Raw genomic sequence first — 25076 nt, 5'->3', positions numbered from 1 at the left:
GTGGTGCAGGTAAAGGACCCCCATCTTCCATGACTGGCATGAGGAGTGATAGCCTGCAGACCGTGGACAGCACAGAGGGCTGGGATGGAGAGCAGTTGCAGCTCTTCCGGTGAAGGTGGCAGCTGTGTGGGAACTGCGGTTTGGGGTGGGAGCGGCCGAACTGGAGGATGAGGAGGGATGAGGCACAGTAGGTGCTCTGCAGTTTCTCTGGAGAATCAGCCTATGGGCTTCAGAGAGGGATGGAGGAGCCTGTCTCGCCCAGCGCACCCTTCCTCCTGCAAGGCATCACAAAGGGCCAGGCGCTTCCAATGTGAGCTGTGGGGGGGGGGGATAGGTGTGGACCTGAAGTAGAGGCAGTTTGTGCAGAGCAGAGAAGCATGAGGTCCTGACCTAACAACTGCAATGGGGACTGCTGGAACTATGGTGGATGTTGTGTTGTTTTGTTCAACGACTGCTTCACTTAGCGATGGAAATTCTTATCCCAGTTAGGGTCATAATCTGAGGACTACCTCTAAAGGAAGAGAAGGATGCACGGCACCAGGAGTTGTCTGTGGAGATTCTCAATCATCCAGGTCGTGGTTTTCTTCAGTTGCAACTGAACAAGCTTCTTAGATGAGAAGCGAAATATTTTCAAAGGTAAAAACCAAGAAAGTGCAATTGCCTTTTGGAAAAAGCATCTTTGATGCTGCAGGAGTTGAGCACTGAGTTTTATGACTGGAATAAAACGCTACTGACATGATGGGTAAATAAGAAGATACTTCTGTTAAGACACAGAAGTTCAGATAAGAGTTCAGGAAATAAATAGTACCTTGTTTTAATACATTGCATAAAGTTCTATTGTGTTTTCATAAAGCTTTTTTTCTTTTCTGCCCAAAGGTTTAAAAATACATTGACTAACAAATTTATTTTAGTAAACGCTTGCAAGAACTTCAGTATACAAGCGTGAATTCTTATTCCACAAGAACTTGTATCTCACAATAGATTGTATCTATTGTGACAAATTATGGCAACTTCCAGTTTGGAAAGTTTATACATTATTAATATTGGCTAAGATGACGTACATGAGGTCAACCTGTCAGCCTGATTTGTCCTTAATCGAAGCACTGTTTGAAAATAGCTACCACTGAATTCCTGGACATTACTGATTTTATTTAGCAAACTAAAATCTGCTACAATTAGAAGAGGTTCTAATGGTGACTGATCCAGAACCGAGAGCCTGGAAGTATCCCCTGCACTTTCCCTTCTAGGGTTTGTCTTTTGATATCACCTGGTCAAAATTTATGAAATCCAAAGTGACTTACATGAGCCCACCTCTTATTCCATATCTCTGGTCCGTATCGATGACGTTCCTTCATAATCCAAGGGTAGCATTTGAGATGTTTAGTGATGTCACAAAATGCAGTCCCATTTCCCCCAAATTCATTATCCACCTTGAACACCCAACGTTGCACTTCTGGGTTGTCTACAATCAGCTGACTGAGAACTTCGATCATCTGGAGGAGAAAAATGTAAAGATTTTATTTTCCATTTTAGTCCCGCTCCTGCTGTAATTGATGTTTTAAACCTCTGTCCAGATGTTCTGCACGACACACAGATTAAACCAAGAGGGAAGGAACATAAGAGCACTAGATAATATATGATCAGGAACATAATAGAATAACAGAGTTGGAAGGAACTTTGGAGGTCTTCTAGTCCAACCCCTTGCTTAAGCAGGAGATCCTAGACCTATACCATTGCAGATAAATGGTTGTCCAGTCTCTTCTTAAAAGCCTCCAGTGATGAAGCACCCACAATTTCTGAAGGCAACTTCTGTTCCATTTGTTTTCACTGTCAGGAAGTTTCTCTTTAGTTCTAAAGTTGATTCTCTCCTTGATAAGTTTCCATCTGTTGCTTCTTGTGCTGCCCTCAGGTGCTCTGGAGAATAGGTTGACCCCTCTTTTTTGTGGCAGCCCCTCAAATATTGGAACACTGCTATCATGTCACCCCTAGTCCTTCTTTTCACTAGAATATACGTACTCAGTTCCTACAACTGTTCTTCGTATGTTTAGCCTCCAGCCCCCTAATCATCTTTGTTGCTCTTTTCTGCACTCTTTCCAGAGACTCTTTTTTATAATAGTGACATATTATACATCTTTTTTATAATATGCATGATGTATTATAAAAAGTATTTGAAATATTGAAATAGTAAATTTCAAACAGTAATTTCAAACAGTCAAATAATATTGACTATTTGAAATGTACTTCTATTCAATTTTTTTTTACTAGATAGAAAAATACTCCTTGTTAAAGAGATGGAAAGTATAACTTTTTAAATAAATATTTTATTAATTTTCTAGTTTTACAGTCATAAGTAATAAACAAGTTGTCCTGGGTCCATTAGTAATTCAGTGGTACATATTAACTTCTTCAATCTAGGTCCAATATTACACCATGCAGTGCTTCCTCTCTTCCTCTCTCCTTCTGGTAGTACACATTTTCCCACATATACAATTCTTATTGTTAATACATATACAATTGAATATCAACATCTTTGTTACATTTGCCTAATAATATCAATAATGTCAGTTTAAAATATATTTTCTAACAAAAATATATCTTAATTGCATTGCACTTAATATCCATTTGTTGAATTAATATCCTGTTTTTCCCCGCTTTTTTTTACTTTTAATTTTCCATCAGTGTTCAAAATGTCTCCATCACTTATAATTTTTCATAATAAGTTATTTTTGGGTAACCAAAAGCTTCCCTTATTCAAACCTTCTTAGCATTTTCATATTTCCCTTCTCGTGCCAAAATATAATATTCTAGTTATAAATCCTATCTTTCTAGTTATAATAATAGTTCTAACAATTATCTATTCTCAGCCATGTTCAAACATCTGATTAGTATGTATAGTATAGTATAATATCCCATCTAATGGGTCAAAACCTCTATTTTCTTCAGTCTTACTCTAGTTTTCTTCCTTTGCCAACTAACTTTCCAAGTCAATGCATTTGAATCAACAAGTAATTCTTCCTCTATTTTTGTGTATATTATTTGGAATAAGAAAGACAATTTGATTAAAGTATTTTTGGAAGGACGCTCAGCCTATTGATATTCATTAAACAGCTTCCCTCCTTCTCCAATTTCCCACAATTCTCCTAACAGCTCTATCTTCCATTCAATCAGCTCTTCTTTCTTATCCTCAAGTGTGTTCTGAGATCTTGACAGGTAAGATATCTTTTCCATTTCTGATATTATCGCTACGTCTTCTAATTCTTCATTTGTCTGAGTCTGTCTGTTAGTTCCTTTCTTTAGGTCCTCCATCTTTGGATCTGCTTCCTCTGATTTTCCTTCTATTTTCTGGGTTGCTAGTTCCTTCTTTGTAGTCATTTTCTGAGTTTGTAGATTTAGATTAAAGAATTGTTCTTTTATCTCCTTTGTGTTATTTTTAGTCTCATCATGAGCTAAGGCAATCGTCTCTTGTATTGATTTTAACATAGGAAGAATTTCTTTCTGAAATTCATCAACATTTTCTTGTTGGTATGTCAAGCTAGGGACTCTGGGGACAGAAGTTAGGGATGATTTTTTACCATTTGAAGCTAAGTATGGAACATCTATTTTGTTTTTGTATGTAGTCTTTATAGTCCAATCTATTTAGGGATTTAAAAAGTTTCAGTCAATTGTCATTTGAATTCCTAATTATCCAGCCAGCCTATCAGTCTGTCCTTAAGTCTCCCCTCGGCAAATATAAGTAAAGTTCGAATTTTTCAAATTTTTCTGTCCAATGAAAAACACATTCTTTCTGTCCAGAGAAGAGCAATTAAAAATTGTTCATCAATCAAAGGTTTATAGTCCAAAGTATTCCATCATCTCAATCAATAATGCATGTTTCTTCTATAGGGAAATAGCTCCATGACACAGCTCTAAAAGTCAGTTAGTATTTATATTCATGGTCCAGGCAGGCCAGTTTCAAAATAGTTTATTGTCTCTGCCACAGATAAGCAGCCCAAGAGGTTGGGTTTTTCCCCCCTTTTCCCAGTTGCAGTCTTCGAAAGTGAAAGTTCCTGAATAGTTTTAAAAGATTAGCTGTGGATCTATTAGATGGAATACTTAAAGATTAAATATTTGTTTGAATATGGTTAAAAAGAATAGAAACATTTTTGGACATAAATGTATTTTAGCTTAAGAGGGACATGTTTTTCAAGTAGTATACTATTTCCTTCTTCTCTTTTTTTGTTTTTGTTTTAAGATATGAGAAATGTAAAATTGTTGGGATGGCTTGTATGAGGAAAAAGACTTAAATACTTAAGTGTAATTAACTCTAAGAAAATCTTAACAGGTAAAATGTTTTCGAACATTGTGGGGAAAATAAATTTAAATAAGAATTTTAAAAACAGGATCTATGACAAGGTGATTAAGATGATTAATTAGAAAAGATGCTTCACATTGATGTGATTGTTACTTGTAGACATACTAGAAAAGTGTTTATATTCAATTGTTATCTATTAAAATACTAAGAAATATACTAATTTAAGGTTGATAAATGAGAATATTATTGGAAGAAAAGAAAATCAAGGAAAGCTACTATGTGGATTATGGAATGATAGAAACCAAATTGTTATTGATTGTTTGTAAATATAAACCCAGACAACACGCTGTTTACCAAATATTAAGGTGATTATGTTAAAAAAAAAATGTTTAAAAAAAAAAGTTCCTGAAAACAGTAAGAGTCTTATCTGAGTCTGGACTTCCATCCAAGTTTCCTTTAGGGCATAATAAATTGTAGTGCTGTAGCTCGCCACTAGATGTCGGTGACGCCGTCTTCCAGCTTTTTACATCCAAACTTATATTACAAGCTTTTAAAGTCTTTTTTTTAAAAAAAAAAATCTCAAAAGCACTTTTAGTCCCCAAATTTCAAAGTTATATATGTGTATTGCTTCCAAATTAATCTTGTAATTTTCTCTATTTTCTCCCAAGCAATTAATTCGCCACTTTTCTTTTCCTGAGGGAATGGGGTGAGAATTCCCCTTCCCTCTCTCATCAGGGAGGATTCTTTGCTTTGGGTGGTTTTTCCAGGAAAAAGTCTTAAAGTCATAAAGAGAGGATAGGGTCTCACTCAGTTCCATCCATGTTTCTTTGGTTGTCAGCAGCTTCTGACTGGCCACACGAATGTAGCCAGTCTTTCCCCCGCTGGTTTGGAGGGCTTCCTCGGATCAAACGGAAGGGCCACTGCCTTCCCGCGATCAACGAGGGTCCCCTCCTTCTCCATCGCCTCTTCAGGGCAACTTTGGACCCTTTTTAGGGTCCTCAGCGGGGCGAAATCAAACTGACTCATATTTATGACGGTTGCCATGTCCCGGAGTCATGTGATTCCCCTTTGCACCTTTCTGACAAGGAAAGTCAATGGGGAAGCCAGATTCACTTAACCCCATTACTAACTTAACAACTGTAGTGATTCATTTAACAGCTGTGGCAAGAAAGGGCATAAAATGGGGCAAAATTCACTTAACTGTCTCACTTAGCAACGGAAATTTTGGGCTCAATTGTGGTTGTAGGTCAAGGGATAAATGATCCCCTGGAAACTCATAGATCTGATGAAGGTATTTGACCTCATACAATACTCACTGCCACTGGAGCTATTGTCTTTGGCACTGAGTAAACAGCCATCTTTTAAACTCATCACAAAGCCAGGACGGGTGAGAAACCAGACATTACAGGGGGCTTTCCAATACAGCCCAGGATTGGCTTTTTGAGACTTTTTTCAGACAATTACCTCGACCTCTAATATCTTTAGGTTTTCCTGGAACACAAGCAGGTAGAGGATTTGTCTGAAAACATCGTTCATTTAAAACTGGAAAGGCTAATGTTATAAATAAGTATTAACATAATTGTTCATGACTGCTACTGATGGTCCAGAATGCTTCAAGCCCTGGAAACTAGCAAGAAGAACTGCACATTAAAAAGCAATGATTTGAGGCAGGAAGGAGACCCATTCAGGTGTTTTTATTCTGGAAGGCTCACTTGGGATAAGTGCCAGTGATGCTCTAATGATGCTTCCCAGCAAGCATCTGTACATTCAGCCTGAATGTCTGCAGGAGAGAATCCAGTTTGGCTCCCACAGATAGGATCTGGCCCAAATGGAAGCAATATGCAGAGAACTGTATACACCAAATCTTATGTCCTGCAGACATCCATCTTTTCCATGCATAACTGCTGTAACTTTGGGAGCCAATGTTTTTTGTGTGACATCAGCAGAAGCTGGAAGCGTACCTAGAACAAAGCCGTGCTGAATGCTGGCCAAGGAAAACTCATACATAGGGTCTCTATATGATTCAACTGCAATGAGTCATTTGAAGTCTCACTACGTTTATATTGATAGAAAAGAACATGTATAGCTCAGGGTTGAATTGGGAGGTCCACGGTGCTCTCTGAGCCTGGTAGTTTTCTTGCAGACATTTCATTACCAAACTAGGTAACACGATCAGCACTGATGATGTTACCTAGTTTGGTAATGAAACGTCTGCAAGAAACTCACCATGCTCACAGAGCATCAAGGACCCTACATTTATATCTTGCTCCCTTGCAATTATTTAGCAATTCTGTTTAATGCTGTAGAAGACTCTTAATTTCTATACAGTCAATAAGGTACATGAACTATTTTTAGCTTTGATTTCACCAACAGAACCTACATCCCATAGCATTCCACTCCATCTTCTTTAATAAGATTGTCCATATCATTCCTGAAATTTGGTCAATTTAGAACTGGAAATGCCTTCCACTTTCCCCTCCAGACTTTAATTCAAAGCATATACTCTACATTAACCGAATTGTGAAACGAATAAAGGTAAATATACGTGTTCCCAGATAATGTTGCAGGATCCAATCTGGGTCACATTCATTCCCTGAGGATGGGCTCCAGCACGAGTCCAAATGTTCAGAAGACTAAACCTCTGGTCCCAGGGACAGACTCAGATTGGATCTTGCAGAATCGTGCAACTCTGAAAGTACAAATGTTCTCTTTTACAGTCCCCAAATTAGGAGGGTCCCTTCTGAACCCTTTTCTCTGCCCATTATACAGCTGAGAGCGACATCTCCTCTTACCTGACTGTTCCACAGGCAGCATCTCTTCTCCCGTCTCCCAAGGTCATCACCAGGTCATCACCATGTACTGTAAGACCATTCAGGATCTGAGTTCCAGGGCTGAGTCAGTTATGGACCTCAGCCCTCTGGTACCTGGGCAGCATAAGCTGAGCTCTAGCCAAGTAAGAATGGAAGGGAAAGCATAGTCTCCGCTCAGATTTCCCCGACTTGCCCAGCCAGTGGCCAATCTTACCTGCTGCCTGCTGTAGACGTCCTGCTGCCCGGGAGGCACCGGAACCCCTGCAGCATCAAAGACTCTTTTGTTTCCGGACTTGGTGCTGTAGAGATGAGCCACTTCCGGGTCAGAGCCCAGAATGGGCATGTCTAGCACGTCGGCCACTTCCAGGTCATCTTGGTTCAGAAGACCTCCCACAATATAGGCTTCCTTGCCTTGGATCAGGTTTTTGACCCTTTTAATGGTCCTAGGGCTGTATTTCATGAAGGTAGCCAGGGACATGGGGCGGTTCTGGAGGAGGAGGAGGACATTAGTCTCGTTAAGAAGTGCACTTTCTCTTCCTTCCACCAAGCTAATTTATAATGTTGAGCGCAATAAATACATTATTAATAGCAGGCTGGGTTATGACCTATCCTGTAGCGTAGCAGTTTAAATTGATAAAAGCTGTTGGGGTGAGGTTCCATAATCACTCACATCTTTAGTGTGTCGGAAATGGGCTCGCTGGGAATAAAACTAATTACTACACATCTGTATTTATTTGATCCATGCGGAATTCTCCTTCTGTCACTCGGAAGAGAAGCTTGCAGCCCTTGGATAACAGTGATTCATCTCAACACTTCTGGCACCGTTTGATTCTACCACATCAGGGGGAAAAATCAATACCAAAAAAAGAAGAAAGAAGAAGAAGAAGAATGCACCCCAAGCCGGCCGAGTTTGTATTTCAGTCCATACAGATCAGCACTTTAAATGGCTCTTTCAGTAAATGATTTCATTTACAAAACACCTTTTAGGTGCCATATTCTATTCCACAGGATAAATAGTTTAATTAGCTACAAACCCTTTCTGCAACAGTCATTTGGGTCAAAAAGGGTTGTTTAAAAAAATTACAAACCAAACGTTTGGAATGTGTCACAAATTGTATTTTCAGTGTATCTTCACAACATATAGATTGTGAGACAACTGGTTGTTTGCAAACATAAATTGTGCTGGAATATTCATCAGGGATCTGTGATTGCCTGAAACTCTCTCTTAATGATACTCTCAGTAGCAAGCCTATTTTGTCTTTATAATCTGTAAAATGTCCTGCTATAAAGTGTGCCTAAAATAGGGGAGGAACAAACAAAAGATACGTAGAACCGGATAAAAAACCATAAACCTGTGGAGGGATCTGGCAAGAGCATAAACAAGTAAGACAGGCCCTGTACCTAACCAATTGGTAATATTTAGGGCATATTCTTCTGGAGACTTGCGTTGTGTTGTTGTATTGTATTGTATGGCATTGCATAGCATCACATTGCCTGTAAAGCCACTATAAGTCAGCCCCCATTAATTTTAGTGATAGATTAGAACAAGCTTAACATCATCATATGCTAAAAAAAAATATCTGCATGGGATCCAAAAGAGCAGAGCGCCCCCCTCTCCCCGATGCCTTTCCAAAGGTACTTCTGAAAATCCCCCTAGTGCCAAAGAATCACCGAGGAAGCTCGGGAACTCCTCTGCAAATGTGAGCCACCTAGAGTAGCCCCACAGCGAGGCAGGTTGCAAGTAAATAAACAAACAAACAAACAAACAAACAAATACAGAAACAGAGATATCTTCCAAGAAATCTGAGCTCATTTTGTTTTCAAAGCTCAGATGTTGCATTTTATGCTGACCAAACTCTGATGTTATGTTTACACACAGGTAGTCCTTGACTTATCACCATAATTGAGCCCAGAATTTCTGTTGCTAAGCGAGATGGTCACTAAGTGAGGTTTGCCCCATTTTACGACCTTTCTTGCCACAATTGTTAAGTGAATCATTAAGTTAAGTGAATCAGATGTTAAGTTAGTAACACTGTTGTTAAGTGAACCTGGCTTTGACTTTGCTTGTCAAAAGGTTGCAAAAGGGGATCACATGACCCCAAGACATGGCTACCGTCATAAATATGAAGCAGTTGTCGAGCATCTGAATATAAACCACATGACCAAGAGGATGCTGCAACAGTCATAAGTGTGAAAAACTATCATGTCACTTCTTTCAGTGTCGCTGTAACTTTGAATGGTCACTAAATGAACTGTTGTAAGTCAAGGACTATCTGTACATGGCTATTAATGCCCCTTTCTCATAACATTTGCAGTTTTAACTTTAATACAAGGGTTTAGCTTTCTTTGATAAAGAATTCATCATCTGCTCATCCATGTTACTGAAAATACATTCTTTATGCCCCAGGCATACCTGCATACTGTCCTATGTTTATTTTCATTTCTAATGGTCAGTAATAAACTTACGTTAGTGAAGCTGCTTACATAATACACAGCACAAATGGGCAACACAAAGCTAATAAACTATATTGATCAATGGATCAAACCTAATTTCTTTTCTCCAAACCTATGCTCCAGATGTTCTGAGCCACAATTTCCCCCCTTTTCTGGTCAAAGAGGGGCTTGTATCACAGCTTCTGGAAGGCTGCACTAAGCCATGTATTTAACAACGTCTTTAAACATTGTAAAACAATGAATTGGCTAAACTATACAAACAAGCTTGTAACAGCACAAAATTTAAGACCTGGTAGATATGCCTGTTGTGATAGTACAACACAAACAGAGTTCTCGTAGAGAACAGCATCATAATTTTATAGTTCTAATAATGACCCAGAACTCTTCTTGCAGTTAAAAGGTTTTATATTTCATGCACAGAAATAAATAAGCAGCTCTTGGGATATAGCCAAGATCACCAACTTCAACAGAGTTTATGGGACCCACATTTATTGCATTGCAGCCGGATCAAAACTCTTGAGGACCAGAGAACCCTTCCTTTAGAGAGGATGTATTGTTATTTATTTATTTTTTATCTTACCTTACTTATTTTTATAAATAACTCAAGGGAGTGAACATGTCTAATACTCCTTCCTTCTAGTTTTCCCACAACAATAACCTATGAGGTGGGTTAGGCTGAGAGAGGGGGACTGACAAGCAAGGGAATCAAATCTGTCTAGAGGGTTCAAAACTACTACTAATCCAGCACCTCTCAATTAAAAACAGAAACTAATTCAAGGGCACGGAAAGAAAAGTCATAAATTGGATTTTGCTACAATAATAAAAACAACAGAGAGGGTGAAGGAGCATAAACCACAGAAGAATTCTGAACTTATGTTGTTTTGACATGTTTTATAGACTGAAAACCCATGTAAGGCCATGGAAAAGGCATGGAAAATGGAAAACAGCCATTAATTTAACCTCCACCAGTTTAAGCCTTAGAGCACCTGGAGAGCGGAAGGGTCCAGGGGGCCTTCTTGTGGCCTGACCCTTGGTGACCCCTCTGCCAAAACACCTGGTCTTGACCTGTTACTGGAAGAGGTGCCGCCTCTGCCCTGTATCAGCGGGGATGGAAAGATTCCCCTGGTCGCCACTGTGGTGCTGATATGCAAACTGTTAAACATATTGTGCAAGGCTGCCCATGACAACGTGCCTNGCTAAATAAATAAATAAAGTAAGTCTTATAGAATCATAGGGCTGGAAGGGATCTTGGAGGTCTTCTACTCCAACCTCTACTCAAGCAGGAGACTGGAGGTTGTCCAGCCTAGTTTTGAAAACCTCCAGTGATGGAGCACCCACAACATCTGGAGGCAAGTTGTTCCACTGATTAATTGTTCTCACCGTCAGGAAATTTCTCTTTAGCTCCAGATTGGATCTTTCTTTAATGAGCTTCCATCCACTACTTCTTGTCCTACTATCGTGTGCAACTATTTGTACCTGAGAGTAGGACAATATATAATAGAAAATATATAGAATATTTTTATATAAGAATATATAAAAATATTCTATACATTTTCTATTATATATTGTACACACACACATACATAAACATATACACTGTGTGTGTCTGTGTGTGTACTCAGTTACATTTATTTGTGTGTGTGTGTGTGTGTGTGTGTGTGTGCATGTATGTATAAGAATATACAACGGAGAATAGGAACTATCTGCACACTTCAGCCACAGGATATGTGAGCAGTATTTTGTGCAATTTGCTTTCCGTGAGGTTGTCAACCTCTGAGGTCCATCTTTTTAAAAAGGGCCAGGCATTGGGCAGGAATCAGCAGTGAAGGCCTTAGCTGAGCTCAGCTTTCAGCCTGAAAAACTCAACTGGAGTTTTATTTTTAACACTCTTTAACTAGTCACTTAATCTGTGCAGCTCTTAACACTTGCAATAATATTTCACTGATGGGTACTAGAGCGTTGCAAGTTATAAAATTTCCAATTTAATTTTACGGCATTCCCCCCAGCTATAGTAATTAGAAGATACAAACTCACAGGAAAACTGTTGATGGCTTCAGGGGTGAGGATTTTGAACCTGTCCCGTAGGTCAGCAATGTCCTCGGGGTTCCCAGACCGAACGGCTGGCTGCAGACCCAGGAATTTATTGTAATAGCGCAGCAACTCTTCACTTAATTCTAAGGGGCAAATATAGATGACGTCCACATTTGGATCTTTAACAGGAGGGAAAAAAACACAACACATTGATAATTGTTGAGAAAAAAAGGTAACATTGCTTCAGGTTTCCCATTGGCTATCCTGAGAGAGAAAGTAGATGTTTTAACTTTTTGTTCCTTTTACCTACTCCATTGTTGTGCCTCAGTTTCATCCTGTTTACTAAAGGCAAACAACTTGTAGAACAACTGGCTTTCAAAATGAAATCTACAAAATGCTAGCACAAAATCTCAGGTAACACAGCTAAATGACTGACTTTGTAGTTTGACAGGAAGTGTGTGTGGTTTGGAAAATGAAATTCAACAGACTCTATCTCAATATCAGCAACTTTTAAGAACTGCAACTCCCAGAATTCCCCTACTCTAGCTGGGGAATTCTGGGAGTTGAAGTCCACCCTTCTTAAAGTTGCTGAGGTTGAAAAATACTGGCCCCCAACCTTTTGGGCACCAGGGACCAGTTCTGTGGAGAGAGGTTTTTCCACAAACCAGAGGGGGGCCTGGTTTTGTGTGCTACCTGCATTCCGTGGATGGAGTTTCACTTGTTTGTGCGGCCCTGTTGCTGGCATGCCATGGCCCGGGGGTTGGGGACCCCTGATCTAGCGCACTCCACCTACTTCTGGCAGGGTGGGGACCAAAGAAGGCTCCCAAAATCACCAGGTTCCCATTCTAACCCAATAATCCCCTGCTGAATGGCCAACGTGACACTATTTTTTAAAACAAAGAAAAAGCAGGGGGAATATGATTCTGATAAGTTAGAAATCTTTGTTTATGATGCATTATTGAAAAGGGTTATAAAAATAGTATTCAAAATGTATAGGACAAACCGATGAAGAATCGCCAAGGCTGTTGCAAAGGGAAATCAAGCACGGGTATGATCTGGTAGTGTTTAATAGAATAATAGAATAAAAGAGTTGGAAGGGACCTTGGAGGTCTTCCAGTCCAACCCCCTGCTCAAGCAGGAGACCCTAGACCATTCCAGGCAAATGGCTGTCCCGTCTCTTCTTAAAAGCATCCAGGGATGGAGCATTCACAGCTTCTGGAAGCAACCTGTTCCACTGATTGTTTTCACTGTCAGGAAATTTCTCCTGAGTTCCAGGTTGCTTCTCTCCTTGATGAGTTTTCATCCACTGCTTCTTGTGCTGCCTTCAGGCCCTTTGGAGGATAGGTTGGCCCCCTCTTCTAAAAGAAGGGAAGTGTCAGAAGTGGGATATGAACCCACACCTCCCGTGTTTTGATAGAATCCCTTACCAAAGACTATTCAGCAATTGTAACAATCATGTCCCCCCTTTTTTGTATTAGGAGCTTGCTAAAGTAAAGAGAAAATATGAATGACAGCTCTCCTATTCAAAGGAAAATGATGTCTCGCTAGAGGGTCTATTTAACTTGACCACGAACAAGTGATCCATAGTGGGAATTGGGAGTTTGCTGATGGTACCAAATTATTCTGGACACTAAAAAGAATACTTCCTTCTTTGCTTGGCTTAGTTCAGTGTTTCTCAACCTTGGCAGCTTGAAGAGGTATGGACTTCAACTCCCAGAATTCCCCAGCCAGCATCTTCAAGCTGCAACGGTTTAGAAACACTGGCTTAGTTTGTTGTGCTTTCCACATTTTCCCCTTCCTCTGCTTTCTTCGACATACTAAATCGTATTGCAAGCTTTCTTTGGACAGAAGTGTAAAGAGCATCCAAGGTGGCATTGCTTTATATAAAACCATTAAAATTACAATGCTGGGGATATCAGAGTTAATGCTTTGCAATTATCCTTCAGATAATATACCATTAAGTTCATTCTGTGGGACACAGCAAAAGTAACGGTCACACAAAAAAGTATTTTCTAGGATGCTCCCTCGAGAATCACACGTTACAGACATCATAAAGACCTCATATCTGAAACTGTCCTTTCAGCAGCTGCCTACTTGCCATGTGTGATTCTAGGCTGCCTATAACTTTCTAACTCATTCAGAAGTAACGAATCGTCCCTTAAATAAACACTACAATATAAAAGAGTTGCACTGAGGACAAAACCACATCAGTGCCTTCATAATATATAAAGGCAATTAAGTTATTATTTTAGGCTCCCATAAATTTTGAGGACACATTTTTGTGCAAGTGGCATTGATGAAATAATAATGATGCTGAAATATACATGAATCATGTAGAGTGTGTCATTCTGGGTACCCAGCAATGTTGGCCACTGACAAATTAGTATTTTTTGCTCTTCTGTTAAAGGAGTGAAGGGGAAAAACCCCAAAAGGGAACTTTTCCAGTTTTACGTTGATCCCCTTTACAGCAGGAGTGGGGAACGAAGGCTCCTGTATGACTTGTAGACTTCAATTCACAGAATTCTGAGAATTGAAGTCCACAAGTCATAAAAGGGCCACAGTCCCCCAGCCCTGCTTTAGAGGGACGCAGATCGACTACCCTTCCCCTTCCTGGGAAGCTTGCTCGATTCTGGACAATACAGCACCTTTGCAATCACAATCTCACACCTCCCTTTATGCTTCTTTCCAAGTTCCATGTGAACCTTGGAGGTCTTCTAGTCCAACCCTTTGCTCAAACATGAGAACCTATACCATTCTGGACAAAGGGCTGACCAGTCTCTTCGTAACTAAATAGAAAAGTTTACAAAATGGGATTCTTGCCTTGCAGTGCCCTGACTCTGGACTTTTCTTGCCTCGTGATCCCTCTTGTATTGTGATTTAATTTTGCCTGGTGGGTTTTTGATTGGGAAACTTTCAAGTGCCTTGTGGATTCACTGTCCATTGGTCTGTGGACTAGCATTGGTCTGCTTGTGGCTGGACTTAATTGGGACAGTTCTGGGTTTTTGTGAAGGAATTGCAAAGGAATATTAATATACCCGCTAAACCACAGCTATGTGTGTGTGTGAGTTACCGGGACAGCACAGCACCCAGGGCCACATTATTTGATAATGACATCCAATGGCTTTGTGTAAATCAGGGCTTCTTATAAAGTTGTTAAAGTTGAGAAAACTGGTATAGATATTGAAAAGCACTTAAAACTAATACACTTTTGGGCACCTCAGGCTGCCAGTAATTTTTGCAAAGGAATTGACAGACATTAACTAGGTTTGTACATTATGCAAAGTCCTGGCTTGCTGAATTATGATGTGTCTATGGAGATTCCCAAGCATCCAGGTCATGGTTGTTCCAAAGGTGCTTTTTTCAAGAGGCAACTGGATTTCCTTTGTTTTTGCTTGAAGACATTTCACTTCTCATCCAAGGAGCTTCTTCAGTTCTCCACCATTCAGTCAGAACTGAAGTAGCTTCTTGGATGAGAAGTGAAATGTTGTCAAGGAAAAACAAAGAAAGCCCAGTTGCCTCTTGGGGAAAAAAAGCACCTTTGGGAGAGTTATGATGTGCTGGTTAGGATACAATAAGCTGGGTTCATGCAACCTGGTAAACGGAAGCCAAATGTCTCCGTCGCAGCTGAGCTAGTAGGTAAGCCTTCAAAATGGCAATGAGGGCATAATCTGTTGGCTCAGGAATGTGAGTCCATTGAACTGCACCCCTTTTCTTTGGAAGCACAACAGATGCAAAGCTGCTGGAAGGAAAATGTACCTCTGATCTCGCACAGCCTTCCAAACTGTGATCCCTGATGAACAGCAAAATCTGGATCTGCCTCTCGAAGTGACTGCTTGTATCCTGAAAGAAAAAAATCCCAACTGATTAACACACATTGCATCCATAGAAGGTTCAACCTCAATGTCTTGGGATATTGCTCTTTTTTTCTTTTTCTTTTCTTTCTTTTTTGCTGGGGAGGGGAATTCAGTATACCTTTAATATTTCAGAAAAAATAATAAAATTGAAAATGAGACATAAGGTAAGAACTACTGAGATCAACTTTCAAGCAGTACAAGGCCAATTCATCTATTAAAAAAAAGAACACTGCAATGTTCTTACACTACGTTCTGAATAATTGAAATTTGGAAAAAAAATATACTAGACTAATTCTGAATAAGATACACAGCCACGCTTTCCGATAAAGTACAGGATTTTTTAAAAACATATTACTAGAATTCTAATCTGGCTTTTAAATAATTAGGAACAAGAATTGCATCTCCCTATAATGATAATCAGAAAGAGGAGAAATACAGCATCTTCCTCAGGTTCAAACACAGCATTCTCCCTTAATGAATTTTAACTATCTTGTTTGCTATCATTTCTCTGAGAGCAAGATTGGGTAAAAACCAGGGAACATCATAATGAAAAGCAATTAATAGTGCTAGTTCTTAAAATGATAGTATGACAACACTCAAATAAATTGAGTGTTTATTAATGAGGATTGTTATAATAAATTGACATGCAACTTTATTCCACATTTTAGGATGCATACCCATCAATATTTACTAAAATAAAAAAGAGCAAATGTCTTTGTTTTTATTTGAATTACCTTGCCCAGCTTTCTATTCACACAGTGCTCAAAACAGCTCCTACAGTATATAAACATGGCAAACACAAGACAAAACCAAGGCTAAAACCAAGACGATTAAAATCACAAATACTAAAATCATCTACATTTAAAGCCTCGGTTGTCTTTTCCTGATAGAATAATTAAAACTAGAACACTTTCTGTTAAAACAAAATTAATTGAATTTTCACACACATATTCTCTCTCTTGCTCTCCCTTTCGCATTAAAGCATTTTAATTTGCAATTACTGTGACATCTGGATTACACAATACAAGCAGGGTTTTTGCTGGGCCCTTTCCGATATAATGCGCTGAGGGTTTTCGCAAGCACATCGCTGGCTGGATGGCAAGTCTGTTTCTCTGGGAATGTGTGAGTATGATATAAAATAAATACTTCAAAGCGATTGCGTGATTCCTATAAAATGCTTTCTATTTAACACTTTTGGATAATCCCATCTAAAAATATTTTGAAATTAAGCTAATTGCATAGAAACGGTCTTGGTATTAAAAGGAAAAGTAAAAAGATCAATTGTCAACAGGACAGTTTGTCAGAAAATCGATACCAAGTGCTGCTTAATAAGTGCAGGTTTGATGTGCTGCTGTTATTGCAGGGTTTGCTAACAAGATTAAAATTATGCTTTGTCCTCAGAATTCTATATTAAGGTCTCTGAATTTTTGCAAATGGGTCTCAAATTCCTCCAAAAACCTGGAAAAGTTGTATCCAATGTACACATTTTGGGCAAACAAATAGGAGACATTTTAGGTGTGCCATTCAGTTTCTGGCTTTGGGGAAGGTCACAGAATAAAATCTGACAACTGACAATTAATTATAGAAAAACAAATTACCTTTCTAGCTAGCATAATGGCTTGTTTTCAGCAGTTGCCAAACAAACAAATGCTTCAAAAGGCTTACTAGGAGATTTTGAAGGCAACTGCCATGAGCTACATCTAATTTCATCATTGGATATATGCTTTTGAAGACTGAAGTTCCATTTAGCTCTCATAGACAATGGTATCAAAAAGTAATCTAAATTCAATCCATTTAAGCAGACTGGGATACCTTAAAATATGTAACCGCTAAAGTCCTAGTTTCTGATATTCTGCTCCTAAACATTTCATTGAGGGGGAAAAAATTCTCCATGTAGCAATAGAATTTATTCACATAAATGTTTTTAAGTTGTCATAAATGGTCTTGCACAGATTATTGGGACAGAAGGGTGCAAAAGACAACTCACCCACAGAACAAGGCAAAGAGAAAGCATAACAGGCACTTCCAGAGATGGGCAGAAGCCGAAAAGACCCAAAACAGGCAAAGTGGGGGATTGACCCTAACTCTAACCCTAACCCTAATCCTTGATTGTTAGTTTGTTGATCCTGCATAAAAGTAAAATCTCCCACAATCTCTCTCTCTCTGTAGAGAATAGAACAGAACAGAATACAATGAAATTACAAAATAATAGAATAAAATAGAATAGAATAGAATGATAGAATAGAGACTAGAATAGAATAGAATATAGAATAGAGTGATAGAATAGAATAGCTCTCAGTGTATACAAACAACAACAAAATAATATAAACATAGGATACCAATAGGAGAAGACAGTAGAAAAGATGAGAAGGCTAACAGTAATACAGCCATACTACATGGGTATGTAAGTCTATTTTGAGTCTCACCTGTACAATTAACTACTTTGAAAAGCAAGTCTGGAGGACTGTTCTTAGCAGCTTGACAAGGAATCTAATCCCTGGTCCTGGGATGCCATCACAGCAGGGTATCCTTCACTAGGGTGGACCTTCCCCTTCTATAGATCTACCCGACCGAGTCTGTCTACTGCTTAATGGGGATCAAGGACCAATCTCAAGGCAACAGCCCAAGCGTCTCAGCCTGGCCAACTGCACAGAGAAGGCAGGCCGGAAACAGGCATAAAACATAGAATGTCAGGGCTGGAAGGGACCTCAGAGGACCTCCCTGAACTTATTCAAGGGTAACTTTATTTTTTGAATATAAAAAGTTTCTATTAGGCCAACAAGCATGCACACACTTCTAAGAGAAAGCTAGCATCAAACCGTCATGTCTGCAAGCGCACGTAGAGCAATGAAGGGAACCATATTGTGCATTTTAGTTTTGGTCTCTAAACCAGCTTCACGTCTCCATCTTAAGATGATGCCAATTACTTTTCCAGAAGAGAACGAAGCAAAAATAACTGAGTGTTTTTCAACCTTGGCAAGTTTAAGAGGAACGGCCTTCAACTCCCAGAATTCCCCAGCAGTGGGGGGGGGGTGTTTCCACTGAACTGCAACCCTCTTAAATTGCCAAGGTGGAGAGCCCCTGGTCTACCTGGGGGAAGCACAGAGTAGAAGTGTCGCCATCTGCTAGGGAAGGCAAGCGGCTCTTGTGCCTGGAGCTCAAGCATTTGAGAACATAACCAGCTCACGTTGTGCAGGTAGTTACAACAGCTGATTTAGTGACCATTTGAAGTTACAATGGCATTGAAAAAGTCACCTATGACCATTTTTCACACTTATGGCCGCTGGAGCATCTCAATGGTCATGTGATCAGAATTCAGACGCTTGGCAACTGATTCCTATTTATGACGGTTGCAGCGTCCCGGGGAGTCACGTGATCCCCCTTTTCAACCTTCTGATAAGCAAAGTCAGTGGGGAAGCCAGACTCACTTAACAACTGTGTGACTAACTTAACGACTGCAGTGATTCCCTTAACAACTGTGGCAAGAAAGGTTGTAAAATGGGGCAAAATTCACTTAACAAATGTCTTGTTTAGCAACAGAAATTTTGGGCTCAAATGTAGTCGTAAGTCGAGGTCTGCTTGTACTTTAAAATTGCCTTGCGTTACTTATAAAGAAATAAAGGCTGGATAAAAATCAAATAAATAAAATGAAATAAATAACATCCAACATAGGAAACAATAATTCTGTGCTTGTTAGATATAGATCCCAACTTTTCTCCAGGAGTACACGGCATTTTTGCCAACTACAACCCTGTGAGGTAGGATGGTCTGAGAGGAATTTCTGTGGTTGAGGGAAGACGTGAACCTGGGTCTCGCCAAGGCCCGGCCAACAGCCTAAGTACAATTCGATGATTTCAGGAAGCCTAATTCTAACCTCTCCCTACAGCATCTCACACCACGTATAACTTCGGCCCACAGGTGAGGCTATTGGCCTAAGAGGACAACTGGAAAAACATTCTGTAAACATGTTTAAGTACACTTTGGGGAGATTAAAAAAAAAAGTTTGACTAAAAGGGGAAAACGTTCATTAACAAGCATGTATATCATTGTAGGTAAAAAAAATGTGATTTCATTATTAGTGGCATCAATCAAGGAATCTCAAATGGGGTAACAGTAGCAGCCCAAAGCCACAAATTCCGGCTATAGTTTGTTCTTCCAGGAACTGTGATTCAGGACACTTTGAAGTCAGCTGCCTTATTTCCATGTTTTAGTTTTAGTCTTTTATTTTCTGTATAAAATGTCTTCAAAAAAGAGCAATAATTTATTTAAAAGAGATTAATATTTTTACATATTTTGCAGTGACATTTGATAATAGAAAAGAAAAAAATAATATCAAGACCATTAACCCATTTCACTTCCTCAAAAGCCTCCCTGCCTTTTTACTGTATCCAAGACAGGATTTCTCCAAGGATAGCTGAGGTGTTTGCCTACATTTCTGTTTTTAAGAAGCTAAGGATATTCTAATGTGCTGCTTGCATTTCAATCAAAAGCAGCAGAAAGTTGTTGTTGTTGTTGTTGTTGTTTTAAAAAAAAAGGAAAGAGAAATTTTGTGATGTGCATCCTGCAAGCTTCAGTACAGGTGGCTCAGACTGTGGGCAGCAGCAGCAGCCCTGGGGATTTGTCTGAAACAGGTGATTGATCCATCATAGCTATTTTACACAATTAATGCAGCAAACCCTTTTGAATTATGACTCTCTTTGCCTTTTAGTATTTAATGAGTATGGGCCTCACAGTTTAAGGATTGGTATCATATTATAGTTAGACCATGCTGCGTTTTGCTCGTGTACAACTGACAGAATTTGGATGCCTAATTGTGATTTTATCTGTTTTTTTATTATTTAATTTTAGAATTTTTAACTGGATATTCTTGAGTGTTTTTAACTTGCTCTGGTCTCTGGTCTTTGACTATAATAAACCTGGACTCAGCATTCTGCAAGCTTCACCTGAGACTTTAAAGGGGGGTCTGGAGAAGAGCAGGGCTTCGGAGGTGAGGGCAGCTCGGGCGAGGATGCCCAGAGCCGCCCCTTCCATCAGCCGCTCAGCGACTCCACAGCTGCAGTGATGGCCACAGAGGATCAAAAGGAAGGCCGCTCGGATACCTTCTACAGAGACATTTTCTATTTGCCCCCAATTAAAAGAAAGTTGCCTCGTTTATTTTAAAAAGTGGGCCGCTGTTCCCATTTTCAGCCATTTCCTAGAAAGATCCTTTTGAGAAACATCTTGGATCAAGAAATCCCCACTGCTGTACAGGGAAATGACTCTTAAGCCCCCCAATTCATAAATGTAATTAAATAATTACCCGAGTGCTAATTAACATGGAGCTGCAGATTATTTAAGCACACACACAAAAAAATCCACCCCACTATTCAACTTCTTAATTATTCTTGTTCACCACGGCATTTCCTTTTGCTGAGGCGCCCAAGGTGCAAATAAACCCTCCCATCTGCTCGTAATTAGAACTAAATAATTTCAGAGAATGCGGCTTATCATTTTGACTGCACATTTGATTAAAAGCAGGGTGCAAGCAGCATCCTGGCTTAGCGGTGCAACAGCACCCAAGCCAGCAAACCCCACATCTCCTCCTTGTGGAAGGCAAGCAGAAACCCTGTCTGGGTGGCTGGGAGGGGGGGTTCCAAGGGGAGGGCGGCAGAGAGGGAAGAAAAAGGGGGTGGGAGGGGGAGACAATACAACTTTTTAGTTCATTTCATACAGAGGGAAGCGAATTACCGCAAATCACCTCTCTGCTGAATAGCGGCCCCTACATAATGACTTTATTTGCTTAATCCCCAAATTAAACGCCGCCGTTTCAAGTGAAGGCCCTCCGTTATTACTCTCATCATGTCGACAACATTTTCCTGCCGAGACCAATTTGAATAAAACAAGGCCTTCCTTGAACTCAATCAAGGAGTCATAATGCGGTGTGTAATAGGGGTTGCTGATAGACCCAGAGACAAAAGCCTTCTACCTAACGATGGGATGTGGATAATCGTCCTCCTAGAGCTCCTGATGCGATTCCAGTTGGCGGCCAGATGCTAAAAAATCAAGAAAAGGCATTGATCAGTGACAGGAGGGACCTGCCGCGGATGCAACCCAGTCAAACTTCAGCTGTTCCCCCTCCTCTTTTTTTCCCACTGTACAGTTAAGCCAGGCATAAATTATATTAATTGATTTAATCACATACTTAAAACATCTTCCCCAATTAATTTAATTAGATGGCTACATGAAGCTACTGGCAGGGGAAGATTAGAGGCTGATCACTTAATTAACAGAATATGAATGAAAAAAAAGAGAGAAAGCAAACATAAATGAAATGGTGAGCACTAATTAAAAGCTTGTCTGCAAACTTAAGTACTTTCTGACAAAGTAGTGACTGCCACAGAGGCGAGGGAGATTGTTTTTGTGGGCCACAAATCAAGTGCATGGTATTGCGTTGCAAAGGAAGAGAAGGGGGGAGGGACCACAGAGAAGAGGAGGCGGGAAGATGGTGCCGCATTTGCTGCTGGAGGAGGCAGGGCCTCACCAAACGGTCTCTCTGGAACACGGAATCCATGCCCTGACTACACCGTCTTGACTACCGCAGTGTGCTCTGGGTGGAGCTGCCCTTGAACCCTGACATTTCCACAGATGCGAAGAGCTGGCTTACTGGACATTGCTAGAAGTGCTGGCCTTTAAAACCCTCAGGCAGAGTTGCTCAACCTCAGCCACTTTTAAGATGTGTGGACCTCAACTTACAGCATCCTGGGAGTTTCCTTTAAAAACTTCTGTTAGACCCTTTGATCCAAGATAAAATCCCTCCAGAATGTATATAAAAGGGAAAAAAAGTGACGTTGTCATAGGGGTAGACTACAAGCCACCCAACCAATCAGAAGAAATAGATGGACTCTTTGCCAACCAGTTAGCAAACGTATGTAGGAAGCATACCACAATAGTAATGGGAGACTTCAACTACCCAGTTATTAGCTGGGAGACAAACTCTGCAGCAAGTGGGAGATCAAACAGATTCCTAACCAACCTAGCTAACAACTTTGTCATCCAAAAGGTGGAGGAGGGAACTAGAAGTAAAGCTATACTGGATCTAATTCTTACTAATAGAGAAGAAGTGATAGGTTCTCCTGCTTGAGCGGGGGGCTGGACTAGAAGACCTCCAAGGTCCCTTCCAGCTCTATTCTAATTACCTGACTGGGAAAAGCAGGCTATAAATGGCATGAACAATAAAAATAATGTACAGGTAAAACTGAAGGTATGATAGTACTGTACAGGTATTGAGTAAAATTGGAAGGAGAGGACAGAGACAGGGAAGGAGACGAGGGGTAATGATGTCCAAGGCTTGGCATTGGCAGAAGCTGGAGAGTTGACAGGTACACCGACCGTTACTATTTCCAGAAACAACAGTCTGGCTATTAAGGTGCTCCCCCCGTCTCACCGCCCCCCCCTCCTTCTGTGTTGTGCTTTTTGAACCTGAAGTCAGAAAAACTAAAAAGAAGCTATTCCTAAAAGCAACTCTTAAGAAGCGCGCTGCTAAATACAATCAAAAGTGGTCTATTCCACACCTACCGAATACTTTTTTGACGAGAAGGACCCAAGTCAAATCAGAGGGATTTTGTTTTCCCAATTTCACACTGCAAAGCAAAAGCAGCGGTTGTTCGGGGGGGGGGAGGCAGACTGCAGGCAGCAAAGGCTGCACATTTAATGAAGTGTAAAATATGCTTGGACAAGAGAGTTAAATGGGGGGGGGACATTTGATGGCATTCGTTGGGCACAGATGCTGAGATGAAGGGGCCAAGCAACTACCTTGGTCCTGAGGTGGAAGTTCTCCAGGTGTCTCTGCCGCGATTCCTTCAGGGACTTTCGGACCCGCTGAAAGTGGGCGTGGATCAGCCAGGAAATGGCAATGATGCCCGAGGCCCACTGCCGGTGCCTGAATCCAATGTAGGAAGTTCTCAGTCTGTAGCACCTCCATGTTGCCTGGATCTTGGTGGCTGCCTTTTCGGTCCCATTTTGGCCTTTGTATCTCCGGCCAGGCTGCTTTAGGAATTTCTGAACAGTGGAGATGTTCTTTAAGACCGAGAGGATTTCCTCCCGGGCTGCTCTCTGGTTGAGCTCAAAATCTGGGATGAGGTCCATCACTTTCTTCCCCATGACAATGGCCAAAGGAACGGCATAGTCCTTCGTCAGAGTCTCCACTTGCTGCAGGAAGGAGAAGACGCTTCCCCAGAGGAGACAGCAGTACTGCTTGAACTGAACCAGGTCGGAGGCTGCGTAGTCAATGACACCGTTGCAAACAGGGATTTCGAACTCAAAAGCCACCTTCTTGAATGTCTCCGGCGGCATTGTCTCCGGGGTCTAAAGAGAGAGAGAAGGCAGAGAAACTGACATGGAAAAGCCCCCCCCCCAATGGGCAGTGGAGATAGGCTGTCTTCTCAGGTACAGGTAGTCCTCGAGTTACAACCACAATTGAGTCCAATGTTTCTGTTGCTAAGTGAGAAAGTTGTTAAGTGTATTTTGCCCCATTTTACGACCTTTCTTGCCACAGTTGATCAGTGAATCACTGCAGTTGTGGAGTCATTCACACGGTTGTTAAGTGAATCTGGCTTCCCCATTGACTTTGCTTGTCAGGTCACCAAAGGGGATCACGTGACCCTGGGACACGGCAACAGATCATAAATACATGCCAGTTTCCAAGCGTCTGAAGTTTGATCTTGTGACTATGGGGATGCTGCAATGGTTGTTAAGTCTGAAAAATGATCATAAGACACTTTTTCCAGAGCCGTTTTAACTTTGAACGGTCACTAAAGAAATAGTTGTAAGTTGAAGACTATCTGTAGCTCATTTTGGTGGGGCACTGAAGGAAAGATGGGCCTTATCTCCTGCCCAAGGCAAAAGACCTTAGACCATCTGGTTCAAACTGCTGTCCACTCTATTCTTGAAAACCTTCAGCAATGGAGCACACCCAACTCCAGGAGGCAAGCTATGCTATACCGATTAATGTTCTCAGTATAAGAAAATTTCTCCCTACTTCTAGGCTGGCTCTCTCTTTAGGGACCAATCTTATAATGCCTTCAGGTGCTTTGGAGAATAAGTCAATCCCCTGTTCTCTGTGATATCAAGTGCCATGCTGGCACAGTGGTTAGAATGCAGTATTGCAGGCTAACTCTGCTCACTGCCAGGAGTTCGATCCTGACCGGCTCAAGGTTGCCTCAGCCTTCCATCCTTCTGAGGTTGGTAAAATGAGAAGCCAGACTGTTGGGGGCAATATGCTGACTATGTAAACAGCTTAGAGAAGGCTGTAAAGTACTGTGAAGGGATATATAAGTCTAAGTGCTGTTGCTATCAAAAGCAATGTGATCACACTGCAGCCTGGGACTGGGAGCTATGGGCATGCAATGCAAAGAGCTTATTCTCTTGAGATCCCTTCCTCTCCACTCTCTCTGCTCTGTGGGGATAGATAAAAAAGCAATGATTTTTGCAGGAAATATCTCCTTTCCCTGACTGTTCTCCCCTCCAGAAAGAAGGTTGGAAAGGCAGAATGGGTGGCTTCTCTAGAGTAATCCTAGCAGCATGTGGGATTAGTTCTGTTTCAATTAGATTTAGGATGCCCAGGAAGAGGAGGAGAAGAGATTGCAACATTGCAAGAGA

The 25076-nt window shown here is 40.7% G+C and overlaps 1 protein-coding gene across 1 annotated transcript in view; it reads right to left on the bottom strand.

The window, feature by feature from the left end:
• IQCH (IQ motif containing H) overlaps nucleotides 1–25076 on the bottom strand; it is a 79418-nt gene that overhangs the window by 32247 nt on the left and 22095 nt on the right. The window contains exons 9-14 of the mRNA XM_029283333.1: nucleotides 23232–23783; nucleotides 21406–21472; nucleotides 15343–15426; nucleotides 11590–11765; nucleotides 7316–7588; nucleotides 1302–1493 (exon numbers count right to left, since the gene is read on the bottom strand). Of these exons, the coding sequence (XP_029139166.1) occupies nucleotides 1302–1493; nucleotides 7316–7588; nucleotides 11590–11765; nucleotides 15343–15426; nucleotides 21406–21472; nucleotides 23232–23783 (1344 nt within the window). The remainder of the gene's footprint in view (nucleotides 1–1301; nucleotides 1494–7315; nucleotides 7589–11589; nucleotides 11766–15342; nucleotides 15427–21405; nucleotides 21473–23231; nucleotides 23784–25076) is intronic.

The sequence above is a fragment of the Protobothrops mucrosquamatus genome, unplaced genomic scaffold (assembly GCF_001527695.2).
Source record: "Protobothrops mucrosquamatus isolate PMUCROS unplaced genomic scaffold, P.Mucros_1.0 scaffold56, whole genome shotgun sequence".
NCBI lineage: Eukaryota > Metazoa > Chordata > Lepidosauria > Squamata > Viperidae > Protobothrops > Protobothrops mucrosquamatus.
The sequence above is the reverse complement of the archived record's forward strand: the minus strand, read 5'-3'. Positions and strand labels throughout refer to the sequence as shown.